Source organism: Aptenodytes patagonicus, chromosome 6 (assembly GCF_965638725.1).
Source record: "Aptenodytes patagonicus chromosome 6, bAptPat1.pri.cur, whole genome shotgun sequence".
Classification (NCBI taxonomy): Eukaryota; Metazoa; Chordata; class Aves; order Sphenisciformes; family Spheniscidae; genus Aptenodytes; species Aptenodytes patagonicus.
In genome coordinates, this window is record NC_134954.1 from 22,049,843 (window position 1) to 22,072,424 (window position 22,582).

The 22,582-nt window shown below is 48.0% G+C and overlaps 1 protein-coding gene across 4 annotated transcripts in view; it reads right to left on the reverse strand.

Annotated features, from left to right (window-relative positions):
* Window positions 1-1,354: 1,354 nt before the first annotated feature.
* SCHIP1 (schwannomin interacting protein 1) overlaps window positions 1,355-22,582 on the reverse strand; it is a 194,944-nt gene continuing 173,716 nt past the window's right edge. For 2 of the 4 annotated variants that reach the window (XM_076341450.1, XM_076341452.1), the window contains 6 exons: window positions 11,650-11,768; window positions 8,355-8,472; window positions 7,500-7,697; window positions 6,818-6,941; window positions 5,251-5,344; window positions 1,355-3,768 (listed from right to left, as the gene is read on the reverse strand). In XM_076341450.1, coding sequence (XP_076197565.1) covers window positions 3,717-3,768; window positions 5,251-5,344; window positions 6,818-6,941; window positions 7,500-7,697; window positions 8,355-8,472; window positions 11,650-11,768 — 705 coding nt within the window. In that variant the 3' untranslated portion in view covers window positions 1,355-3,716. Of the gene's footprint in view, window positions 3,769-5,250; window positions 5,345-6,817; window positions 6,942-7,499; window positions 7,698-8,354; window positions 8,473-11,649; window positions 11,769-15,616; window positions 15,895-22,415; window positions 22,446-22,582 lie in introns of those variants that run through there. The other 2 variants (XM_076341453.1, XM_076341451.1) reach the window with 2 other exon arrangements.

Here is a 22,582-nt window from a genome sequence, read left to right on the forward strand (position 1 = left end):
ATTTTGCAACAGTTAAAAAACAAGCTCCAAAATTGTTTCCAAACTGCACAAAGCTCTGTGCCTGTCCCTTGCCCCAGTGGCCAGTAAGGCATGGCAGTGCCCGGCTCTCCTCTGGGCGAGGACCTGCCGTGGGTGGTGTGCGGGTGGTGAGCCTGGCAGCACTCTGTGGTTTCGGCACCCCTGCCCAGACCCTGATGGTGCACTGTGCCCATGGAGCAGGCCAAGTGTGACGGGGCCATGCAAGTCCAGGGCCAGGCAGGGAGAAGGGGGTGATACAGATTTCATGCACGTGTTGCCCCGTGCTCCCTCGGCCTCAGCTGGCAATGCCAGCCAGGGGAGACAACACACATTTGCAGCCACTTATCACAGTTCTGCAGCCTTCTTTTATTTTTTCCCCCATGCTGTGAATTATATACGTGTTTGCTGGAGGCCCACTGATGTCTGGAGGCAGCATCACCACAGGCAGCAGCTAACGCTGGTGGACATTTGCCTGCCCCAGCCCATCCAACATAGCCCTGTGCTTGCCTTCGGCTCATTAGTCATTTGAATGTTTTCTCCAAATGAACACGTTTTTTCCCCCACAATTATGGGTGAGGAGGCACCGGGGCTGCCGAGAGGCACCGGTGGTCAGATGCCAAATCCTGGTCTCCAGGGTGGAGCAGTGGCCGCTGTCATAACAGAAGCTGCTTATTACTGTCCCTGCTGACCTCACCCCCGAAAGCAACCTTCTGACTGAGAGCCCTTTGAGTCTCCTTTGGGGAATTCGGCTCCAGGGTTACAGTACTGATACTGGGAGTCCCAAGTGGAACCGTGTAAATGCCCCATTCATGGAAGAAAAACGTCAAAAAAAAAAAAAAAAAAAAAGGCGAGGCAGAACAAAACCCCCAAATTCTCCCCAAGCTCCCAAAAATCTCATGCTGTGAGGAGCTGCAATTCCCTGTGGATATACAGAATTAGCTACAGCCAAGTGCAGCTGGTGCACAGAGGGCGGCAGGCTGGGCGATGCAGGGAGCTTGTGGGACCCCCAGCCCCATAGCCCCATGCGTATGCAGGGTGGGTAGATGTTTTTGCTGACTGCATCAGGTATTTTTGGTGACTTCTAGTCTCAGGATGTACTTTTCACATTGCACACAGTGAGCTGCAGGCAGCCTGCAGAAGGAAAACACTGCAAAGTTTGGCATCCCGTGTGAGGTGGTTTATGTTTGGTGGGGACAAGGGGAGGAGGAACCAAAAACCCACCCAGGAGGATACAGGAAACTCAGAAAGTGGGACCGATATCCAGAAAGAAATAGGTGACAAAATACATATTGCCTCTGACAGGGCGGCAGCAGCAGCTCAGAAACCACACAACACCTTTTTCTTCTAAAAAAAAGTCATTTAATCCATTAATTCCACAGCATTGCCATCATATACACCAGCATGACACCTCGGTACACAGGAGACAGAGCCAAGGAGATGCAGTTACCCAGAAACACACTTTTTCTTAAAAAAACCCAATCCCCTAAGGATGTAAGGGGGAAAACCAGTGGTAGGTGACCGGAATAACTAGTTCTCTTCAGCAAGTTAAAGGCACTTAGCAAGGGAATGAAACTCCAGCCTGACCAGGCTGCCTCATCCCGGTGCTCCACAAGCTGGACCCTGGCAGGGGGCGATGCCAGGGATGAGGCCGGGGGTGGCTGCGGAGGGCATGGGGTTCCAAGGGAGCACCCGAGGGCTTTCTTGCTTTTTTTTTTTTTTTTAAAGCTGAGAGCAAACTTTTTGTATTTGGGACTTTTGCTGTTCATGCTTTAAATCCAGTGGCAGGCACCTCCTCACTGATACCGAACAGCCGCTTCTGACAGAGGCACCAGCTCCACACCCCACGGGGACTATTTTGGACTCAGAGCACTGCAAACACGGCATTTTACAGAGTAGAAATATAAAACCCAGCAGGTCTCCCCATGTGCAGGCAACAGCATCAAGCCAACCAGAGCTACAGGGAAACTAACACTCCCAATATATTTCTTTTTCCTGCATAGATTTGAAAAAAAGCAAAGTAAGAGGAGTTTATATCGTCCCTGGTCTGCCTGCGAGGGCTCTCCAGCCTAACCCGTCCCAGCATCTTTCTGCAAAAGCCAGGGGCAGGCACAGCTCCCTGCTCGGGGACACTACCCAGCAGGGACACGGGACGTGGGCCCCCCCCGGCCCCGGGGGCTGTGGGACAGGGACTGTCCACTGGAAACCCCGTGGAGCAACTCCCAGGAAAGGAAAAACAATCCTAAAAAACAATCCCCCCTCCCCACCCCAGCTCCACCAAACCCCGCTGAGGGCTGGCGCTTCCATAACCTGCACTTTCTGCAAAAATAGGGGGGAAAAAAAGTCATTTTATGAAATACATTCTTGGTGGGGGATGAAATTTTAATGCAGTTCATGCGTTTCTGAAAACACCCTGAATAAGTCATTATAGCCAGACCCTTTGCTAAGATGAATTTGCCCCCGAGGAAAAAAGAATTAAAATGTAAAAGCTGGTGCGCGCGACGTGTGTCTGCTGCTGGCTACGGCCAGGCTGCCTTAGGAAGGGGATAGACGAGCTGTTTCAGCATTAAATCAAATAAATGAGGGATGGAGACAGACCTATTAGTCTCCCAGCGTCCCTCCTCCTGTACGCGCAAAGGAGCACACATCCAGCACTCAGCTGATGAACAGAGATACTAACGGGGAGCCCAGCCCAAAGGCAGAGAGGTGAGTAATTACCATATATAATACATTTAATATGCTGCTTAGATTTTTAACATAGATTTTTTTTTATTTCTGACATTGGTGAGTCATTTAAATATTTAGCCCAGACAATAAAATATAAAAAAAACCATCTACCATATGTGCCTGCTGATTCTAACAATAGTCACAATATTAGGGCCCAGTGAATGTTATTATAGAAGAATCTCAAGTCCATGTCATACATACATTATGAACTTACAAATAAATAACTCTACAAAAATCCTGTCTTCCTTCCATAATTTCATGTGATTGGCAAAAAAAAAAGGCTCTTTCTGGTGATGACAAATTAGGAATTGCACATTTAGTTCGAGGATTACATTACTGGTGCATCACCAAAGTCAACCACTAGGCAACAAAAAGACGTATCATATGAAACAATTTTTTTAATTTTTATTTTACATATTTATACATAAAACTTTCAAGGTAACTCTCTGAATCCAACCGAATGTTAATAGCACATCTAAAAATGAATGTCAGGTAGTCAACATTCACAAAATGTTGAAAACTGATTAAAATATACATATTACTGAAAGCTACAACTTCACTACGAGGCAGGCATGTATTTTTTTGACTTGTATAGCACCGTCAAGTACAGTTTCTTTATTTTAAAACTACAGTGAAGAATAAAAAAGTAGTCAATGGTAAAATATCGTTCAACTGAAAATCTCTAAACAAACAAAAATAAAGTTAAACTACCCTCTCTTCTCACCCATGATTTATAATGTTATAAGTACTGTACATTTTTTGTAATAATATTATTAAAATGCCTGATATTTAGTGGCACGAGTAAAAAAATTAAAATAAATTAAGAAGCAGAGGCCAATCACCGGACATAAAGCTTCAGACATGGTCAATGACTAACACTGGTTTTCTTGTGCGCCACCGTGGACATCAGCGCTTGGACACACACAGAAGCAAAATGAAGTCTCGCTCGAGCTCTGCTCCTGGGGCTCCGGGGTTCATTTTGCCGGCATCTTCTCTGCCATGTGCTTCTGCTGACTTTCGGCGTGTCTGGGGGGAGGAAAGAAGCTGCATTATTCACTGCACCGAGGGGAGGTGCAAACCCAAACTACACGCAGGACTGTGCTCCAAGCCAGCATCTGCGCCGCTCTGGCAGCAAACCAAAAGTATTATTTTCCCGAGGAAAAAACAAGCACCAAGTGACGGATGTGCGGTCTCTGCCCAGGCTCCTTCCTGGCGGGAGGGGACCAGGAGGTGGGCAAAGGGGAGAGGAAACCCTTCTCCAGAGCGGTTTTGGGTCAGCCGGGATTGTTTCCTCCCTTCTTGCAGGGATGGCCGGCGCGTTCGTCCCTGAACAACGCCGGCACGGGGAGAGCTGGTGCTTCCCAAAATGCACCAAAGCCCCCACCATCCTGACCAGCCTTCCAAATAATTTCATTTACTAAGCTGCCGTTAATTGCATCTAGGAAGCAAAGCGTTTCCTGAAGCACAGAAGGAGAAAGAGATGCAAGGTGGCGTTGGCGTTTGTCTACTGACCCAGCTCCACCCCCCATCCCAAATCCCCCCCTTCGTTAAGGGAAGCGGTGACAGTGCCTTTCAAGACTCAGAAGTGACAACCTGCCTGCTCGTCCCCGGGGCTGCCATCCCCACAGGCAGCACGAGAACTGCTCCCCAAATCCCTCATGGCCACCCCAGCTGGCAGAAACTTTTTCCAGGCAGAGCACCGTCAAATCTCAACCAGCTGCTATGCAGCACCACGATGTTTTAAAATAGAAACAAATTTAGGCTGTATTTTTTGCAAGCTTAATGCTTCAGTTCTGAAACCGCAGTCCTCGTGCACTGACAATAACCAGTATCACCTTTTTCAGCTTTTTTTCCCCAAAGCTTTCAATACTTCTTAGCTAGTGATGCGCTGCAGAAACACTATCTCAAAGGAAAATGCCTCTTAAGCCTTGCCGACTGGGAGATGGAGTCCTTTAGGAAACCCGCCTGTATTCTGCAAGGCTTTCCATTTTATTGGCTATTGAACATTAATATTTAAGAGACTCAGAAATTCTCCTGTCGGTCAAGTCCTCCTGATGGCAGAGGCACATTGGCTGTAGCTCACCCCAGTGAGAGGGGTGGGGTGACACGGGGAGCTGCTTGGATTTTCCTTGGATGCACTGGGGGTTTGCAGCATTGCTCCTTCCCAGGCTCTTTTCAGGTTTCCGAAAGGGAAACACCAATTCAAGAGCATGCACCAACACCTGTGTTTGGGGAGCTCTTGAAAGCCGCTGACTGTCTCCAGAACCCAAGTGCCTTGATTTCTTGTTTTGGAGGAGAAAGCAGCATCCCGCTCAGCCCTGCTCCCCTCTTGACACACAGCACTTGGCAGAGAAACACGTGCCTTGCAGCCAGCAGCGTTACCTTCTACCTACCTTTGATGGCAAAGGCTTTCCTACTGAAATTCTGCTAAAAGAAAACCCCTACGTGCTGCTGACGGTGAGCTGGGACCTGCGAGGAGACAGAAATACCCCGAGGAGCCTCCTTCACCTGGTCAGGTCCTCGATGTCCACCAGCATGGCATCCTGCTCCGTGTGCAGCTCGTCGCGAATGAGCAGCAGCTGCACCAGCTCCTCGTTCAAGCCTGGTGCCAGGGAGAAAGGGGTGAGTTTGTGATGTCCCGGGGAATCCCGGTTTGGGGCCTGTACATCATCCTTCCCCACCGCGTTACACATAAGCTGGTGTGGAGAACCAGGAGGGACTTCCCCAAAGGATGCATGTTTTCTAAGATAAACTGTAAGCCCCTTGCCACTGCATGCAAGCAATTCCTCTCTTGAAATACCTTAATGCAGCAGCAAAAATAAAGATGAATTTCTCAGTGCTTGGAGTCCCACCGGTTCAGGTTTCGCTCACATGTGGGCAATAAACCTGAGCAAGAAACATGCTGCAGGAAGCGGCCGAGCCGCTCGCCCAGGCAGCCTAAGGTTTAGCTTTTTAATTCCCTGCGGCAGTGCAGAACACGCTGCCCACCTGTCCTGGTTTGGGATCACTGTCCAAGCCAGCCCCTCTGCTTAAAAGGGACGTTTGTGACAGTGGATTCTTGCTTGGGGTTGTGTCAAAGAGTGGGGAAGAAGAAGAAAACAAAAAGGACCATGTGAAAAATTTACCTGCCGGCACGGGCTACCCTGAAGGCTGTACCTGCCCATCACTCACTACCAGAGCTGGTGTTTAGACTGCTTAAATACAGCTATACTGGTTTAATGCCTCTTCAGTTTGGGAAGCAAGCTCGGTGTACATGGGTGCTTTCTAAAGTGAGGCTAATTAATGAGCATTTTTTTTTTTTTGGCCTTTGTAGCACAAAATAACAAATCACGACTCAATGGCGCAGCTCTGCATTCTCAGCAGGGCTGCTTCCGGAAGGGATGCCAATTAACCAATGTGAGTAGGGGAGGAGCAGCACAGCAGCTCCCAACCAACCTTTTTTTTGACCTACAGCCACCAAAGAAGTCTACTCCCAAAACTGTTAATTAATTAATTAATTAATTAATTGGAAGATGGAGATCCCTTGAGGGGGAAAAAAAACCTGGACCTTTGGGAGAGAGCAAAGACAGTTGAGTTGGTGGGGCACTGTCCCTGTGGGCAAATGCAACAACCCATGAAATGCACTGAAGCACTGCAAGAGTGGATTTACCCCACGATGTTTGCTAAACTGGAGGGCTTCTCCACTTATGGATGGTTTTGATGCCATGGCATAGCATCACATGAAGATGCAGCCATAAAGCCATGAATAGTAGGCGCTTCCAGGACAGGCAGATTTCCCAAGACTATTTTTACCCGACCAGGTTTTGAGTTACAAGTGGGGCGTTAGGTGCTGACACAATGCTACAACCCTCCTCTCTTACGGAGCCAAGAGAGCACTTTAGGAGAAACCGAAAAAAGGAAAGAAAAAGGCTGAAGCAGCCAAATCTGGAAAGAACTCCATCTCCAGCTTCTGCGGTGTGCCTCTTCCATATATTCGTGTTATTACACATTTATCAACATTTCTATGTGTATCCTGGAGAACTGTTCTTAATTAAAATGGGACATACCAAAGAATAATTAAACAAGTACCACTTACTTTCTATCTGTGAGTGGAGATCATTGACTATCACTTGTAGCTGCCCGATAGTCATGTCTCTTAGATCAGTGGGTTTTAAACTTCTCTTCATCAGGCATTCACTTATATGAGGCATATGTGGCAGCTGAAAAGAAATTTTCAACTTTTTACTGTTTTCTTCGAATTACTTGAATTCCTGAAGAGCGGCAGTTTGCACTGCAGGCGTCCCCCTCTCACAAGCCTGCATCAAGGACTGCACTGAGAGTACCAAAACGAGCTGAAACATCTACACAACATTTGACCCAAGTCTTCAGATCTACCAGCATCAGTGGTGGACTGACACAAGGGGAGGCGAGGGCTATGGCGAGCAGCGTTGTACCAAGGCAGGAATGCTCCTGCATCCCAGCTTGGGATGAGATGGGCTGAGCAGACTACGCTGTCATTGCCAGCCTCAAGGCAGTAACAACCTTCACTCTTCATCATCTCATTCCCTGCCTCCATCCCACTCCCGTAACGCCCCGATAAGACAACCCATGTTGACCCTTCAACTCCTGACTGATGGTCCCTATCTCCACTGCTCCTCTGCATGTCTACAAGCACCATGCACAAGCACCACTGGCCGCTGTACGCGTCTCAACAAGCAAAAACAAACAGCAAAAGGGCTGGTGTTACCCCCCCATGCTGTCCCATGGCCCCCACTTACAAGATCCGCTACCGGTGATTTCTTCCTGTTCTGCTTTTCCACCTCGACCTGCATTTTGGCCATGGGCTTTGCCATAGCCAAGGCCATTTTGGCTTCAGCTTGGAGTTTCTTTTGCCTGGTGAGGAAGTCCATGTCATCGAGGGACTCCGACTCTTCCTCTGTCGTGTCTCTGTCGGAGTAGGATGAGCTCTGCTTGCTCTAGGGAAGCAGACATGCAGCCATTACAGCACTGTTGCCCCAACCGTGCCACAGCAAAGAAGTTTGCTGTTAACATATTTTTGTACACTTACAAGTGGTATCATTTCTACAGAAAAGGTGAAGAGCACAGATTTTTAAAAAAATTTTAATCCACAAGATTATCTTTAAAAATCAGAGTAATTTCCAGATAGGCCTCCTTGACTATTAATAGCAACTCAAGCACTTTAAATGGAAAGAGGAGCCAACCAGATCAATAGGTGTTGAAGGGACAGACTGGTTAAGCTGGAGGAAAACATTTGGGGCCACAGTGTTATATTCACAAAGGAAAAGAGAGGAGAGGAAAGCTGGTGGGAGCTGATACTATGTCATATCCATTACTGCCCTGATAATTATCAGAGCCAAAAAGAAAGGGAGGAAGGAAGGAAGAAGGAACACCTTCACACAGAGGCATCTGCTCTACAGCAGCTCTGTGCAAGCCAGGGGCAATTTGCTATCTGCCCCTCAGCATCTCGCATTTCTTTTATTGATGGCTGAAGACACTGCTCTGGGGTTTAGCATTGCTGTTTTAATAGGATCAGCTCTTCACCAGCTTCCATTATGGATGGCCTCATAGTTTCCATGCTCTGGAGCCTCTGTGGGATGGGTTCTTGGACCTACCATGGGCGACAATGGCGTGTCCAGGCTGGTTTCTGTCTTGCTGTCATCAGCGTCGCTGTCCTTGTCGCTGCCACTGTCGTTCACGAAGCAGATCTGCAGGTTCATCCCACTTTGTAATCTGCAGGGGGAAAGGGAGAGGTGACACCGCAGCCCCCTCGCACTGGCTCTCCCTGCCGCGCCAATGGGTTGCACGGGCAAGACGCCGGAGCGCCGTCAGCAGCGAGTCGTTCACCTTTTGAAAGGATGCTGTTGTCCTGATGTTGTATCGGCCTCAGGAAAATATAACCATTTTCACTTTTTTCCAAGAAGGTGGTCATCCCTCACCCAAAAGCCGAGCCAGGACCACCAGCCTGTGGTGGCCGGGCACGGGCAAGCTCCTGCTGCTGCCCAGCGCTGCCATTTCTGAGCGGCAATTCAATGTGGGACTGGAAACTCAGCGGCACAGTAATGATAATGCTTCTACCACCACCTACTGATGAACTTCAGAATTGCTGAGATACTGCAGGGCTTTTGTCATCACGGGTAGCTATATTATTACATTAAATAAAATATTATATATAAAGTTTATATAAAATATACTAAATACATTTTATACATAAATAAATAATACATATAAAACATTATTATAGTATATAAAATAATGTGTTAATGATTGAAACTATTTATTCAGAAGGGTAATAAGCCTGTTTGTGGCAAGAGGCACTACTGTACCGCAAGAGATTATTGCTGTGTTTTCTGGACCCTCTGCTCCATTGCCTGATTTGGACAGGTTAAGACCACCCAAACTCACTCCCCGGGAATGATTTTCTCTGGACGCAGTGGCTCAGGGTAAGGGCATCCCAGTGCAGGTTGAGAGAGGGAAAAGCACTTCTACAGCTGAGAGCATCCTGGCTTTTGCTCACACAACAGTTATCCCCCAAAGCCACTGCAGAGCAGGTTAGCCAGGTAACACACGTTTTACTGGCGCTGGCTGATGCCCACGGAAGAGCGTGGCACCCCAAGCTCCAGGTGGACCCCACGGCTCCCTCTGCTCAGACCACCCTCTGAAAGCAAACACAGGAATGGATTTTTTGGACAAGAGGGTGTCTGTGAAAGCCCTCGCTGATGCTCACATTGCGGAGCAGCTCTGCAGCCACCAGCCGAGCTCACATGCCCCAGGCTCTCCAGGACAATTTGCCCACCTGACACCAGGGACAGGCCTGTTTGCCTCCTACAAAATCTGCTCAGGCTTTGGTCATCTTCCAAATTTATGAAAAATTAACCCCAGAAACTAGAGATTTCTGGGGTCACCTCTACCAGCCTTCTTGGTGCATCATACTCTATCACTACTTGCTGAAGATGGGGCAAGCCCCCTCACATGTTCTGCTGCCTGTTATTCCTCATTCCCAACTGGGGGGGCTTATATCAGTACTTACAGACAGCAAACTCTTATTTTCCATTTATTTTAGTGGAATTTCTTATTCACTATTACCATAAAATAGACAGCATTAATAATTGAAATTTTTTACACTGAGGGTGGTGAAACACTGGAACGGGTTGCCCAGAGAGGTGGTGGATGCCCCATCCCTGGAAGCATTCAAGGTCAGGCCGGACGGGGCTCTGAGCAACCTGATCTAGTTGAAGATGTCCCTGCTTATTGCAGGGGGGTTGGACTAGATGACCTTTAAAGGTCCCGTCCAATCCAAACTGTTCTATGTTTCTATTCTATAATTCTGCACAAGCTTTGGAGCCATGGTGGACAGACACAAGTATCCAGGCTGGGAAGCAGGATGCACCCTTGGCTCAGCTGCAAATTGTATTGTGCAGAAAGGGCAGAGCAAGCGCAAAATGTGGGTCTGCGACTCACGTGCCTTTCGAGAGCATGACCCCAACTCCTGAAACCCAGCAATTTATGCTCTTTTATTTCATAGGCAAGCACAGTTTTATTTCATCTGCAAGCATAAAAATGAGAGCAATGGTCCCGCAAAGGTTCCTATAGGTCCTGTAACAGGCACCGTGCAATACTAATGCTTTGCCTGGACTATAAATATTAACGAAACGCCAAAGCATTCAGGTACAGCTGGTAATTTATCGTGGCACAGCTGCCAAGCCCTGCCGTGCAGCACTAATTAGACCCGCGCTACAATTACAAGATAGCGGCTCCTGGTTTAGCTGTAACTACACAGAGCAAAACTGTTTTCCCTTTCAAATGACTTGCAGTTCAATTTAATTTCACAGTTGTACCTCTCTGGTGTAATAACAGTATTCCTCCTGGTTTTGTGCCTCTCTAAGACTTTTTTCTTCTCTCACACCATGGCAACAGGTAGATCTTCACTCCCAATGTGGGAGGCGTTCGATGCTTTCCAAGTGCTACGGGTTACTCCCAGCAGCTGCATATATAAACAAGCCTTTCTGGAGTATATTTGATGTAGAAATTTTAAAAATCAGAATAAGTGAGGTATCCATGCTATGCAATGTCCCAGCCCCAGGGATGGAGCCGTGTCCAGTGAGCAGAGCCTGTGCAGAGCACGTGGACGTGGGGGGGGGGAGGCAGGAACCCACGTTAAAGCTCATTTTTTCCATTCTCTGGTGCTTTCTGTGTGCGAGATTAATTGCAGCCCTGACTGCTCTGCACTGCCATCAGGGCTAGCTATCAGCATCAGATCTGCTTCCAATGGGCTGCCACCTCCCGAGCCACTAAAGGAAGATACACTTTCACAAACTGGTGGTTTTTCAACAACCATCACCACACTGCCTGACCCAGGACTGGTGGGACCATCCTTGAGACCTGCCCTGCTTTGGACATGCATGTCTGGCATTAAACCAGGCATTCAGACATCAAAATTCTCAATATTTTGCTACTCAGTGTAAAGAACTCCTTGGAAAACAAAATTAATCAACTATTTTCATTATAATAACTCCAGTTGTGCATACATGATACTTCCACCACCGTTGCTGGTTTGCTCATGTCCAAAGGCAATGCTCAGTTCAGGACACAGATCCTAAATGAAAACCTGAAGGAAACCTAACTCAGGGAAATTCAGCTCATTTGCTTTATCCTCTGAACATCCGAATATCTATTCTATACAGTTTTAACCTAATATTTTAGCATATTGCTTACAATTATTTACATAACAGACACTGATTGCGTTTGGAGCATAAGATGATGTTCTAAAAGAAGGAAAATTCAAGAATATGGCTGCAAGTTAAAACTGAGGGATCCTCTGAAGGGAAAGGTCTCAGGACGTCCCACTGGAGGCATCTCACACTTTTCAACCTCCAAAGAGATTTTGGGCTGCGAGGCTGCCTGGCTTACCGGGAGGAGAGGCTCGGCTTGCCACTCTTGCTGCAGCTGGTGTAAAGTCCTGGGCCATCGTCGAAGAAACTGCCCAGAGCCAACTTCTGCCTGATGGACTCACGCTCATTCTTCTGGGCCTGAAAGTGAAGGGTGACAAGAAAGGATGAAGTTGCCGGTCACGCCAGCATGCAGGAAGGAGAGTTGTCCCACCAGCCCCACCGCCACACTCATGATGCCCAGCATCCCCCAAGCTGTCTCCCATGCTTGGGTGGGCCACACAGCCCATCCCAACAGGAAAGCCCATCTGCATCTCTCTCTCTCCACATATTGATAGATATATATCTATATACACACATATCTGATGTATACATCTGATATATACCTAATATAGACGTTGATATCTGTACCTATATCCATATACAGCCACCAAGACCACACTTGCACCATTAGCATCTTCCACTTCCCTGAGCAGCCTCAAAAACTACACAATCCTTCTGCCAGCGTACCTAGAGATGTATTTTTAACCATCGCCATCAAATTATCCACAGTTTTAAAAATGTATTTTTATATACATGTTTTTCTGAATAAGTGCAAGCTACAAAGTGATTTGAAATTAATCACCAATCAATGATTATGGAGATGACTGTAATCAATGTGCAATAAATGAAAATCACAGATCTAGATTCAAAATTAGTACCGCTACTATCCCAGTGTCTGTCACTAATGGATTATGTGCCAATGCTGACAACAAATTCATACAAGGCAGCAAGTTATTGATAGAAGGAACATTTTGAAGCCCTCAAACATTTCATTTTAAAATAACACGTAATACCCTATCAAGAATACACAACAAAAGAAAACATAGCAGGCAAGTATGGACTGCTTCCACAGTGTTAATTAATATAACTGTGCTTCCCATATTTTACCTGTCTAACTAAAAATAAAGCACCTTTTTTGATACAAGGGAGTGAGATACAACAAAATGCAAATTATTGACTTAAAATAGCTAGTAATTTAATTCCAACTTCAGCGCTGACTACATACGTTACATTATCACACTGCCCATTATATTGTCAATCCCTTACCAAAATACATACTTCATTTGTAACCTAACTCCTTCTATTTAAAATATTAAAAATAACCCCCATGGCATCAAGTGGCATCGAGTTTTTGGGTTCAGCTCCCGGTTTCCGAAGTTCTACCCAGACCGCCCAGCTATGTTTTTCTACTTTGTTTTTTCAGGTTTCAATAATTGACGCCTCAATCACACAGAGGCAGTTAGATTTAGAAGAAAAAATAGCCAGCCCTGCTGGTGAAGGCAGCACAGTGAAGAAAAAAATAAGTAAAAATGAGTGAGAAATATTTCTTTAATGGACTGAAAGCAGAGACAGGGTTGACCGTGCTGGTTCCTCGTGCTGCCCATCTCACAATGCATGTGGGTGTCTCCCCTGTGAGTGCCAGGTGCATCCCTCAGTGCATCAATATTTCATGAAGTCATGGATACTCAGCCTCCCCGTTCTTCCTACTCAGATGATCCTCTCCCACATTTTCCCATCTACTTCTGATTTCCCTTGTGTTCCGACAGAAATCAGGAGCCCAAAGCGCATCTCCACCTCCTCCGGCCTGGCCAGGACAGCACATCCCACCCTCCACGCCAGCTGGGACCACTCCCTCCCTCAGCAGCATATCCCCCTACTCTGTGTGTACTGAAAACTAGTCTTCTTTGCATTAAAATACACATAAATACAGGCACACTTTCACATATTTACCCCTTTCAGATGGGGCTGCCTCTCCAGATCTTTTAATTTTGCTCCATTTCCCACCGAGATGGCAACTGCTCCCAGTTTGACATCTGTACTTTTAATCAATGTGCAATTTGTTTTCTCCACCAGGTCATTACTGAGGATACTAAATAACACTGCTCCCCCAGGACTGAGCTCAGAATATCCCATTTTATAAACCAGACACAGGCTAATGACCGTAAAGAAATCAAGTCCTAGTTGTTGTTATTATAAAATAGGGAACAGTTACTAAGAAATATAATATACCTAAGGGAACTGGACTTTAGGCTTTAGATAAATTACCCAACATCTGCAGTATACATCCTGAGTTGGGTATTGAAAACTATAAATTGAGAAGGAAAATTGCAAATGGTTTTTTGACTATCAAATATACTTACTTGGTATATAAAAAATAATGGATCAAATACTCAAAATGTAAAGGTACTAGCAAGAAAAACATAAATCCATGTTACTTAAACGTGTATTCTGACACTGAATAAAAAAATGTATGTATTTCTGAAAGAGGGGTCTGGTGTAGAGCTGAAGTCTGGTTCAGACAATTATTTTAAACAAAAGGCTGCTTTTTATTTTTAAGGCAGAACAGTTTTGGGTGGATGTTTTCCTTCTTACCGTTGACCTTCCAATTCGGAAGGTCAGTAGCTACCTTTGTTTAAGTACATGAATAAAAACACAATGTCAGATTATGGCTGTGACTGCCTACATGTAAAATGCTTTACACAACTGTTCCAGTAAAGGCAAATTGCCAGGAAAGGTTCAGCCTTTCCCCACAGTGGACTCGGCACACTGTTTCCCAGCCCCATTGCCCGCTGTAATTATTGCTGTTTATAAATCTATTGCAATCACCTCACCAGTGTTTGCAGATTATACACAATCATTTGTGCTCTTCACCACCTGCCTCCGACACGTGCTGGCACCCAGCCCGTCCCCAACATGCTGCGGCACCTTGACACCAAAAAAGCCACATTTTTGGTTGAGAGCCTGAATTTATCCAATATATGCCTTCTTCCCACACAACCCCATCCCTGGGGGCACACAGAGGTACCACTGATGCCAGAGGCCATCCCCGACCGACAGGATGCAGGATGGAGAGTGGACGCCCACGGCAGTGGGCACAAGATTTCTGCAGTTTTCTGGGAAACCAAGCGAAGTCCATACTGTGTTATTTCTGTCCCTTAAGAAGTAGTAGCCGAACTGCTCTTTTCACCACGTACCACTCCACACTATTTAGCATGCAGGCACCTGTACTAGCAGCCTTTACTCATTACAGACATCACCCGAAACAGCACATAAAATTGCACACGGAAGATTTATTTGGCGTTGAGGCGTAGCAGTGATTTGCCAGGCTCCTCATCGTGCCCTGAGACCCCCCCAACTTGGGTAGAGCAGGCAGCTCCTAATAACGGCTGCCGCCGGCACTTCTGGAGTTGTACCGATCGATACCAAACCCGGACCAAATACCAGACGTGCTTTGCTAAGGCACTGCTTTTTTGGAGAGGAAAGAGTCTAATTTCACAGTAAATTACAGATTAACGGGTGCCAGCAATACTTCGGCAGGACCCCGTCCCAGTGGGCAGTGCCACTGCGATGTGAGGGGTTAAAATGCAGCGAGGCCAGCAGAGGCTGGATGCCAGGGCCATCCATCGGCACCAAACAGGGTGCACAGCCAGTGCCTGGCCCCAGCCACCAGGGCTATTTTTGCCAGGGTCTGTCATTACCAGCCATGGACAATTACTATATTTAAAGTTCCAGACCCATAAGCAGCGCCTTATTTTATCTCTGTAAAGTACAAGGGCTATTATTGGATTTACAAACAGAAATTGTAACCACCGATCATTTGTTTTTATCTCCTTTTTCTTCACGGTGGATTTGCTGGTAAATGCAAAACCAAGTCAAACTTGCATATCTCAAGCCACGTGGCAAGTTGCCTTAAAACCCAGGGGTCTCGAGATACGAGAACGCGTTTGGAAATGTCTTTACGTTTTCTTTATCATAAAGTGATATGGAAACGCAGAGGGAGGAAGGTTTGCTGCCCCGTGCTGGTGTGTTAAATACCTCCAAGTGCTTCCCTGCTCTGGCACCCGAAACCCAGCGCCCTGGGAGGGTGCTGGGCAGCACTTTGTCAGGTCCCCCTCCTGCGAAGAGAGCAACTGTTGGCAGACAAAAGGCTCCTTTTTGTCCCTTACCTTTTTATAACTCCCCTCCCCGGCCGGCGCGGCTGCTTTCCTGATGACGTCACCCATGCCATTACCCTCCCGACTCATCTCCTTCGCTCCCGGGTCCTCACGTGGCCGGTGAAACGCTCCCGTCGGGGCATCTCAGTCCTTCCTCCGCTCTTCAATTGGCACCATGGGATCAAGTGCTCGCCCCTGGAGCCAAGACCTGCAGCAGCCCACCGTCCCCCAGCTGGGATGCTTCCCCAGCCCCTCTCGCCTCCCGGCCGCTCCAGAGCACCTTGCTTTTCCCTAATAAAGTCAACAGCAGTGCCGGAGCCTCGGCCAGCTGATGAGAGGGAGACGAGGGCTGTGTGGGCCAGGGAAGCCGCGTCCTCCTCCAGCCACTGCCAGCGCCGGATAAAAATAGCCCTGAGCCCTCACCGGCTACACAAGGGCAGGAAAAAACCCGGTGTCTGATGTCAAAACCCAAGCCCGGCGGCACAGTCACGGCCAGAGGGGGCAGGAGGAAGGGGCTTTCTCCCAGGGTTTTCACCATGGAAGCTATCCTAATGAAATCCCAGAGGTCGGAGGAGCTGCCCATGGCTGGGGCAGTGAACCTGGGCAGAGCCGGAGCAATCCTCAAGCCCTTGCATGGCTGCTCGAGGATGGGCAGTCACAGCAATGTCAACCACAAGATGAAATTTTCACTCTTTACACGAAAAACACCAGAAAGGACTCCAGGGAGCTACTTCTTGGCTAAAACAGCTTTTTCAGGTATAAAAAAAAGTTTCTAGGAATTAACCAACAGAGCTCAAAAAGGTGTCCAGCCTCAACCTGTCACCCATCTTGTGGGCTTGCAGAGCCTGGGGACCACCACACTGCCTGGTCCCTGCTCAGGGGTGGTTGAGCATCCCAGTCCCGGCTCCCAGGGGGCTCTGTCGGCTTGGCAGTCCCCAAACCTGCACCACTTACAGCTCCAGCTCTCCAGTCCTGCCAGGAGAATCAGGCTTCACAACACAGCCGCTGCCCCCCAGCCCCACACAAATCCTGCTCAGTCCTTGCTGAGATCTCATCTCTGTTGCACCCATCACGGTGTATGTTTGCTCCAGATCAGCTGCAGGCGGGCAGCGAGAGGCAAAGATCATGTGCTCGGGGCAGGCATTTCTATAGGGAATCCTTAGAAAGATAGAATTTATGCCAAAATTTCTCAGCGATCATCAAAACATGGCACAGCCGCAACAAAAGTACTGATTTCTGGTGCAACACAACTATGTTGCATGCTAGATGAATAACTTTAATAGCTCTACAAAGTTTACATGTTTAAATGATATATCCAAGTCATGCTGACACCACTTCAGCTAAAATGCATATTCTAGTTAGATTACCAGCTCTAACAACATACAAATTATGCATCATAGCATTACTCTACTCTGAAGTTTCAGGAAAAAACAGTAATAATAAACAGGATTGTTTAATTCCATTCTTGTCCCAGGATGCTGCTTTGTAACTATAATTCCCAAATGAAACAAAGTTGTTCGCTGGATATTTAATTATTTTTAGTTCCTCTCCACCGCTGACTCATTGTGTCTTTTCCTGCTGTTGCTAAATTAACTTCCTCTCCTGGCCGTGGGGATGGATCCTGACACAATAAATCTGGAAAAAAAATAAAAATCCCACAGCCCAAGAGGAAGGATGTGGTGGCCAGGAGCACTGGGCCGGGGGCTGCATCTGCAGTTTGCCACATGCTTCCCCCCCAATTCGGGACAAGTTGCCACATCACCCTGCCCTCCATGGTCGGAGGCAGATGTCCCCATGCCTCCTCCCCGCCAGCTGAGACGGTGAGCCCCAGCCCGGTCCCGCTGTGCCCATGGTACCCAACATGCGGGGGGGGATGCTGCGCAAACGCATGCTATGTGCAAGCCACCCCTCTGCAAATTGACATCAAAGTCACCCCTAAGGGTAGGAAGCGACACAGCCTACCAAAAATACATTTGGCACTTTCCACCCACATTTTTTTAAAATGTTTTATCCCCCATTCCAGGTTTCAGGCAGCTCACCTCTGCCCTGCCCTCCAAGCCAGGATGCTCCAGGACCAGCCTCACGGAGGGGCATCCCCTGAGTGGATCCCACAGAGCTGGTCTCAGTCTCCAGTGAAAACCCCGCTTCCAGCAGCCGCCTCATTCAAGGCGACAGGAGAAAAACAAATCTGGTTAGGAAGCACGGCTGGGAGCCCCTGCACCCCTGTAACCATTGCTGGAGGTATATTTGGGTGCTCTTCTTGGTGGCCAGGACCAGACCCAACCCTGCACTCCTGGGAGGGGCACCTCCCCACTAGCAGAGAAAAGGCCATTTTAAACTCTGGATATCAAAAACACAAGACAAATGATTTGTGTGATTGTCTCAGCACAGGGACCAAACCCTTAGGTGCTCAGCCCCTTCCCCACCTGATGCAAAAGGCCACTGCGGGCAGATGGGCAGCACCAGTGCCTGCACCAGACTGCCCGACAAACACCCGCAATTGTCCCTCTGGCAACTGGCCTCCGCTTGAAACACACACACATCATCTATTGTACATAGAGGGTTTAAACAAACAAAAAAGCAATGATGGGGGCTATGCTGTCAGGTACGCTCCACATTGGCATTGCCGGTCAAGGACTCCTCGCACGTCAGATCACATCAGAAGGAAACTGGCCTCCATGGCCACAGCTGCTGCTGCGGCTCCTCCAGCAGCCAACGGCAAATGCTGGCACAGGGGAGAAGCAGCCACAGCCACCTCAGCCTGATTTGCTTTTTAGAGCACAAAGGGAAAGCTCAGAACGGGTGTATCTGGAGCAGGTCAGTTGGGGTGCCACTACGGCAGGAGCACACAGCCATGGACCCAGTGCCGTGAGGAATGTACCAGCCAGGGATGGCAGCGCTCCAGTCCTTCTTAAGCAAGGTGAGGAAATAGGACACATCAAGTTTTATGTTCTAAACACACACTGATTGCTTATGGACAAGCAAGCAGCTAAATTTAACTCTACTGTGCATACATAACGCTTGCTTGAGTCAGTAAAAAAAACCCTCTATGCTGTTGGGGCATACTCCAGTGCGGGAGGAAACCACCCCCCCTTTCTGTTGGGGATCAGCTCCCACACACCACCAGTTACCGAGTGAGTAGGTAAAACCCCTAAATTCCCAGCGAAGTTCAATGAAAGCACTCCGAGCACCCTCCCTGCCAAACCGGTGTTCACGGCCACAGGGCGCTCAGGCCAGGGTATTGAGGTGACTTCCAAATTCGTAGAAATCTCAAGTTGCCAGAACTATTTCACAAAACATTTATTTTATTGTAAAGGTCGGAATAAATGTCTTCTGAAGAGTCCCTTCACAGCACAGCATCCTTCCAGCACAGAGCAGCCAGTACAAGGCACTTACAACAAGTCCCTGCAAATTTAGGGATGAGATGGACCATGCCCTCCCTCTGATGATACTCCCCTGAGCTTTAGCACACCAAGTGCTTTACACCTACCTCACAGAGCTTTTTTTTTTTATCTCTGTCTAAACAAGAAGGCCTTCAGCCTCAGCTTTCTATAATGCAGGCTTTATTTTATTGTAAGTGGTTTGGGATGCAGGGTCAGTGTGCTCGGCCACATGAACACAGGTTCCTCTGCTGTACCACACTGCAGCATCCCTCCAGCGCGGCGGCAGCCACAGGCGAGAGGCCAGGCCAGCAGCTCTCCCACCCTGCCAGTGCTCCATGGTGGGTTTCACGGCATTTGAGGTTTTCTCCAAGGCCCATCTCTTGGGGTTATATTCTGCCATGAGAATTTGTATTCCCTTTAATGAAAAAGATGATGACAGTCTGGTATTTCTAAATGCCACGAAAGCCTACAAAACCCTAAAGATACCAAACAAAAGAAACCTAATAAAATATCTCAATTTTTTCTTTTTTAAATGAGCACTTTATATTTTAAGTTTGTGACTTCTATGGACTACTTCTGTGGCTCAGTGCTTGGTGAGACCCTGGGAGTGGTGGGTGATGGCCAGCCTTGCCTGGTCCATCCCTTGGGCAGCCAGCAGTGACACCAGCACCTCCCCACTACAGGGGTCTTTCTAACACACCCCCCTCAAGAAGCATGCACAAACCTGACATCATCAGAGCAGCAGAGAGTCAAGCCTGATGCACGCACCTGGACCAGGTCCCAGGTGAACACACGGGGCTGAGCAGGATGCGCCACACGCCCCAACCCACCTAAGAAACTATTTCTAAGCAAATAAAATTTCATTGTTCACATCAGATTTTTTTTTTTTTTTTTTTAATTTTCTTTGCATGTGTAAAGCCCGGTAACATCTCCAGAGCGACCGTCCCGCCAGCAGATAGCTCAGACGGTGACTGATGCCAGCGCACAGAGCCAAAACCGGTTCCCACAGGCAACTGCCTGTTTGGAGACTCCTGCCTCAGGCAGGGGCACCAGGTGCCAGGAGGTTTCTCCGCTTTTAAAGGCACATTAGAAATCAACCCAAGGAGACGACCTAAGTCTAGACATATTACCCACTCGTACGGCAGTGGCAAAGACACACAGATGAAGCTGGCAACAGCCCGAAGAGTCCCGTTTTGCTTTGCAAAGGTGGACCTGTTGGGCAACGCTGAAAATACGCATTTATAAAGCAAACTGAAACACTGGCTAAGGCTGCAGGCCAGTAAAGCACTGCTAATACATGTTAGAATAAAACCTTTATTTCTGTGTTAAGGCCTGGATTTGCACGCTGGCCTTTTATTCTGTGCGAGCTCAGGACCTCACAAAACGTTACCCACTGTGCAAGAGCTGACATTTCTCTTGTCAAACTGTAGGAGAAATATGGAGCCCTAAAGAAAATGTTTGGTATAGGAAAATAAATCAGTATAAAAAAGGAAAAGAGAAATAACTAAGAGAAAAATACATGGCACGAAGAGTGGCAGCAGCCTGCATGACTCCAGGATGCGGCTGCGGGAAAGATGTCAGATGCTGGGACCTCCTGACCACGGAAGACCTGGCCTAAATTCTAAGTGATGAACCTGATTTAGCCCCATCCAAAACCCCAGGAGGACCTACAGGCACCTGAATTTCAGAGAGCAGCAGTGCCGGCTCATTTATGATGTGAAACAGGACTTTTGAGGCAAGGCACGGCATATGACAGAAATACCCTGCTCTTCCTCGGTACCCACCCTCCCTGCTGCGGAGCTTACATCCCAGCTGTGACGTGGTCGCGTCAGAGCTTTTCTGCTGAATTTCTCCAAAACACGCACATTTTCAAGTTTTCCCTGTGAGTTGGCTTGTTCCTCTATTTTGTTTATTTTTAGTTTATTTATTAGCTTCAAAAAAAGGGGTGTGAGGAGGGAGGAGAGCAGAGTTACACGCTGCCACCCTCCTCCCCCCGGGGCACTCCAGGCAGCCGCCAAAATCCTATCATTGCTGGCTTCCAGTGTGATCTGAAACCCGGGATTGCCTGCCACAAAAGGATTAAAACTTGGCCTTTAGGTTAATGGGTTTGGGAGGGGGTTGGGGTTGCTCCTAATCTTTGCAGTGTCGTAGGAAGGTTTTGAAACAGATTTCATTTGAAAGACCATTTCTCCGGACCTTTTTCTGTGATTTGCATGCTTTCTGGCTGTTTTCACTCTAACATTTACTGGTTTGGAGGAGAGGAACCAATTCATAAACAAGCAAGTAGATTAAAGCAGATAAAAGGCAGCAGCGCTGCCATCGCAGCAAGCCCAGAGCATTAATATGCAGGGATGCTGGCCAGGCCTGTGCCGCAGCGCTCGGCATCGCTCGCCCACCGCCATGGACCCGCTTCCACCCGGGAAACAATGCGCAACCTTTAACCCTTGCGTTCCTACGAGTATGCTGGGAAAACATCCGCTGCGCGGAAACAATGGCACCATTTATTAAGGCACTAGAGAGCAACAGGCTCGGAGCTGCAGAAAAATCAGATCCCCTAAAACGGAGGCTGAAAAGCCCCAGGATTTTTTTTTGCAAAGGAGCTGAAAATGGAGATTCATTTCCAGAAGCATTTGCTAGATTGAAAACATTCAGTGAAAAATCTTTTCAACTCTTCCTTCTCTCTGTACATACGTATGCTTTGGTATCTTTTCCCTTCATGAGTTATTTTGCAATATGAGATATTTTGTCTTAAAACAGAGATTGAAGTTTGAATTAAACGCGGTGGTGGGGAAAATGAGGATGAGCCACTCTCCTGGGCAAAGCCTGGTCTCTCAAGGGTCCAGCTCCGCTGCTGGGAATGCCTGTTGGCTATTTTGCAAAACACACTCCACCGCACGTACGCAAATGCATTTCTCAGCATCGCCGTAGCAGATGGACAGGCGTTTGTGCATTTAATAATCTGCCTGTACCATCAAGCCCTAAACATGCCATTTCCTGTGCAGGTGCACCCAACAGCACCCACCCTCTCTTTAGAGGGAAATGAAGCCACAATAACAGCCCACCCCAAGCTCTCACTCACCCCACTAAAATAATCCTGACGTTACTCAGCAAACACTGTTATCAGCGCTGCCTCCCCCAGTGCTGGTGCCAGGCCCCAGGGCCCCCCTAGGGATGGGGGCGGCCGTGATGGATGCTCAGAGAGGGAAATGCTCGTCCCCCAACCCATCACCAGTTTTTGCATGGATTACTTAGCAGAACAGCATGAACCACGACGAGACTGCATCTGAAAATAATTATCTTGCGGGTCAGCTCTCACGCTTCGATAAATCTGGAAAGCGCAGAGAAATATTCCATTTATTCTATTCCAAAATTTACATCGCTCTCCTACGGCAACTCCAGAAGTGCAAAACCGCAGCTCGCTCACTTACACGGAGCAGTTTCATCCAGGCAGGCAGGCAGGCAGGCAGCGAGCGGGGCGCAGGCAGCGGGGCGCAGGCAGCCGCCTGACAAACCCGCCCTCCGCCGCTCCGCCGGGCGAGCGCATCCCCGGCGCCCGCTGCGCCTGCGAGCATCACATGGCGAGCACAAAAGCCCC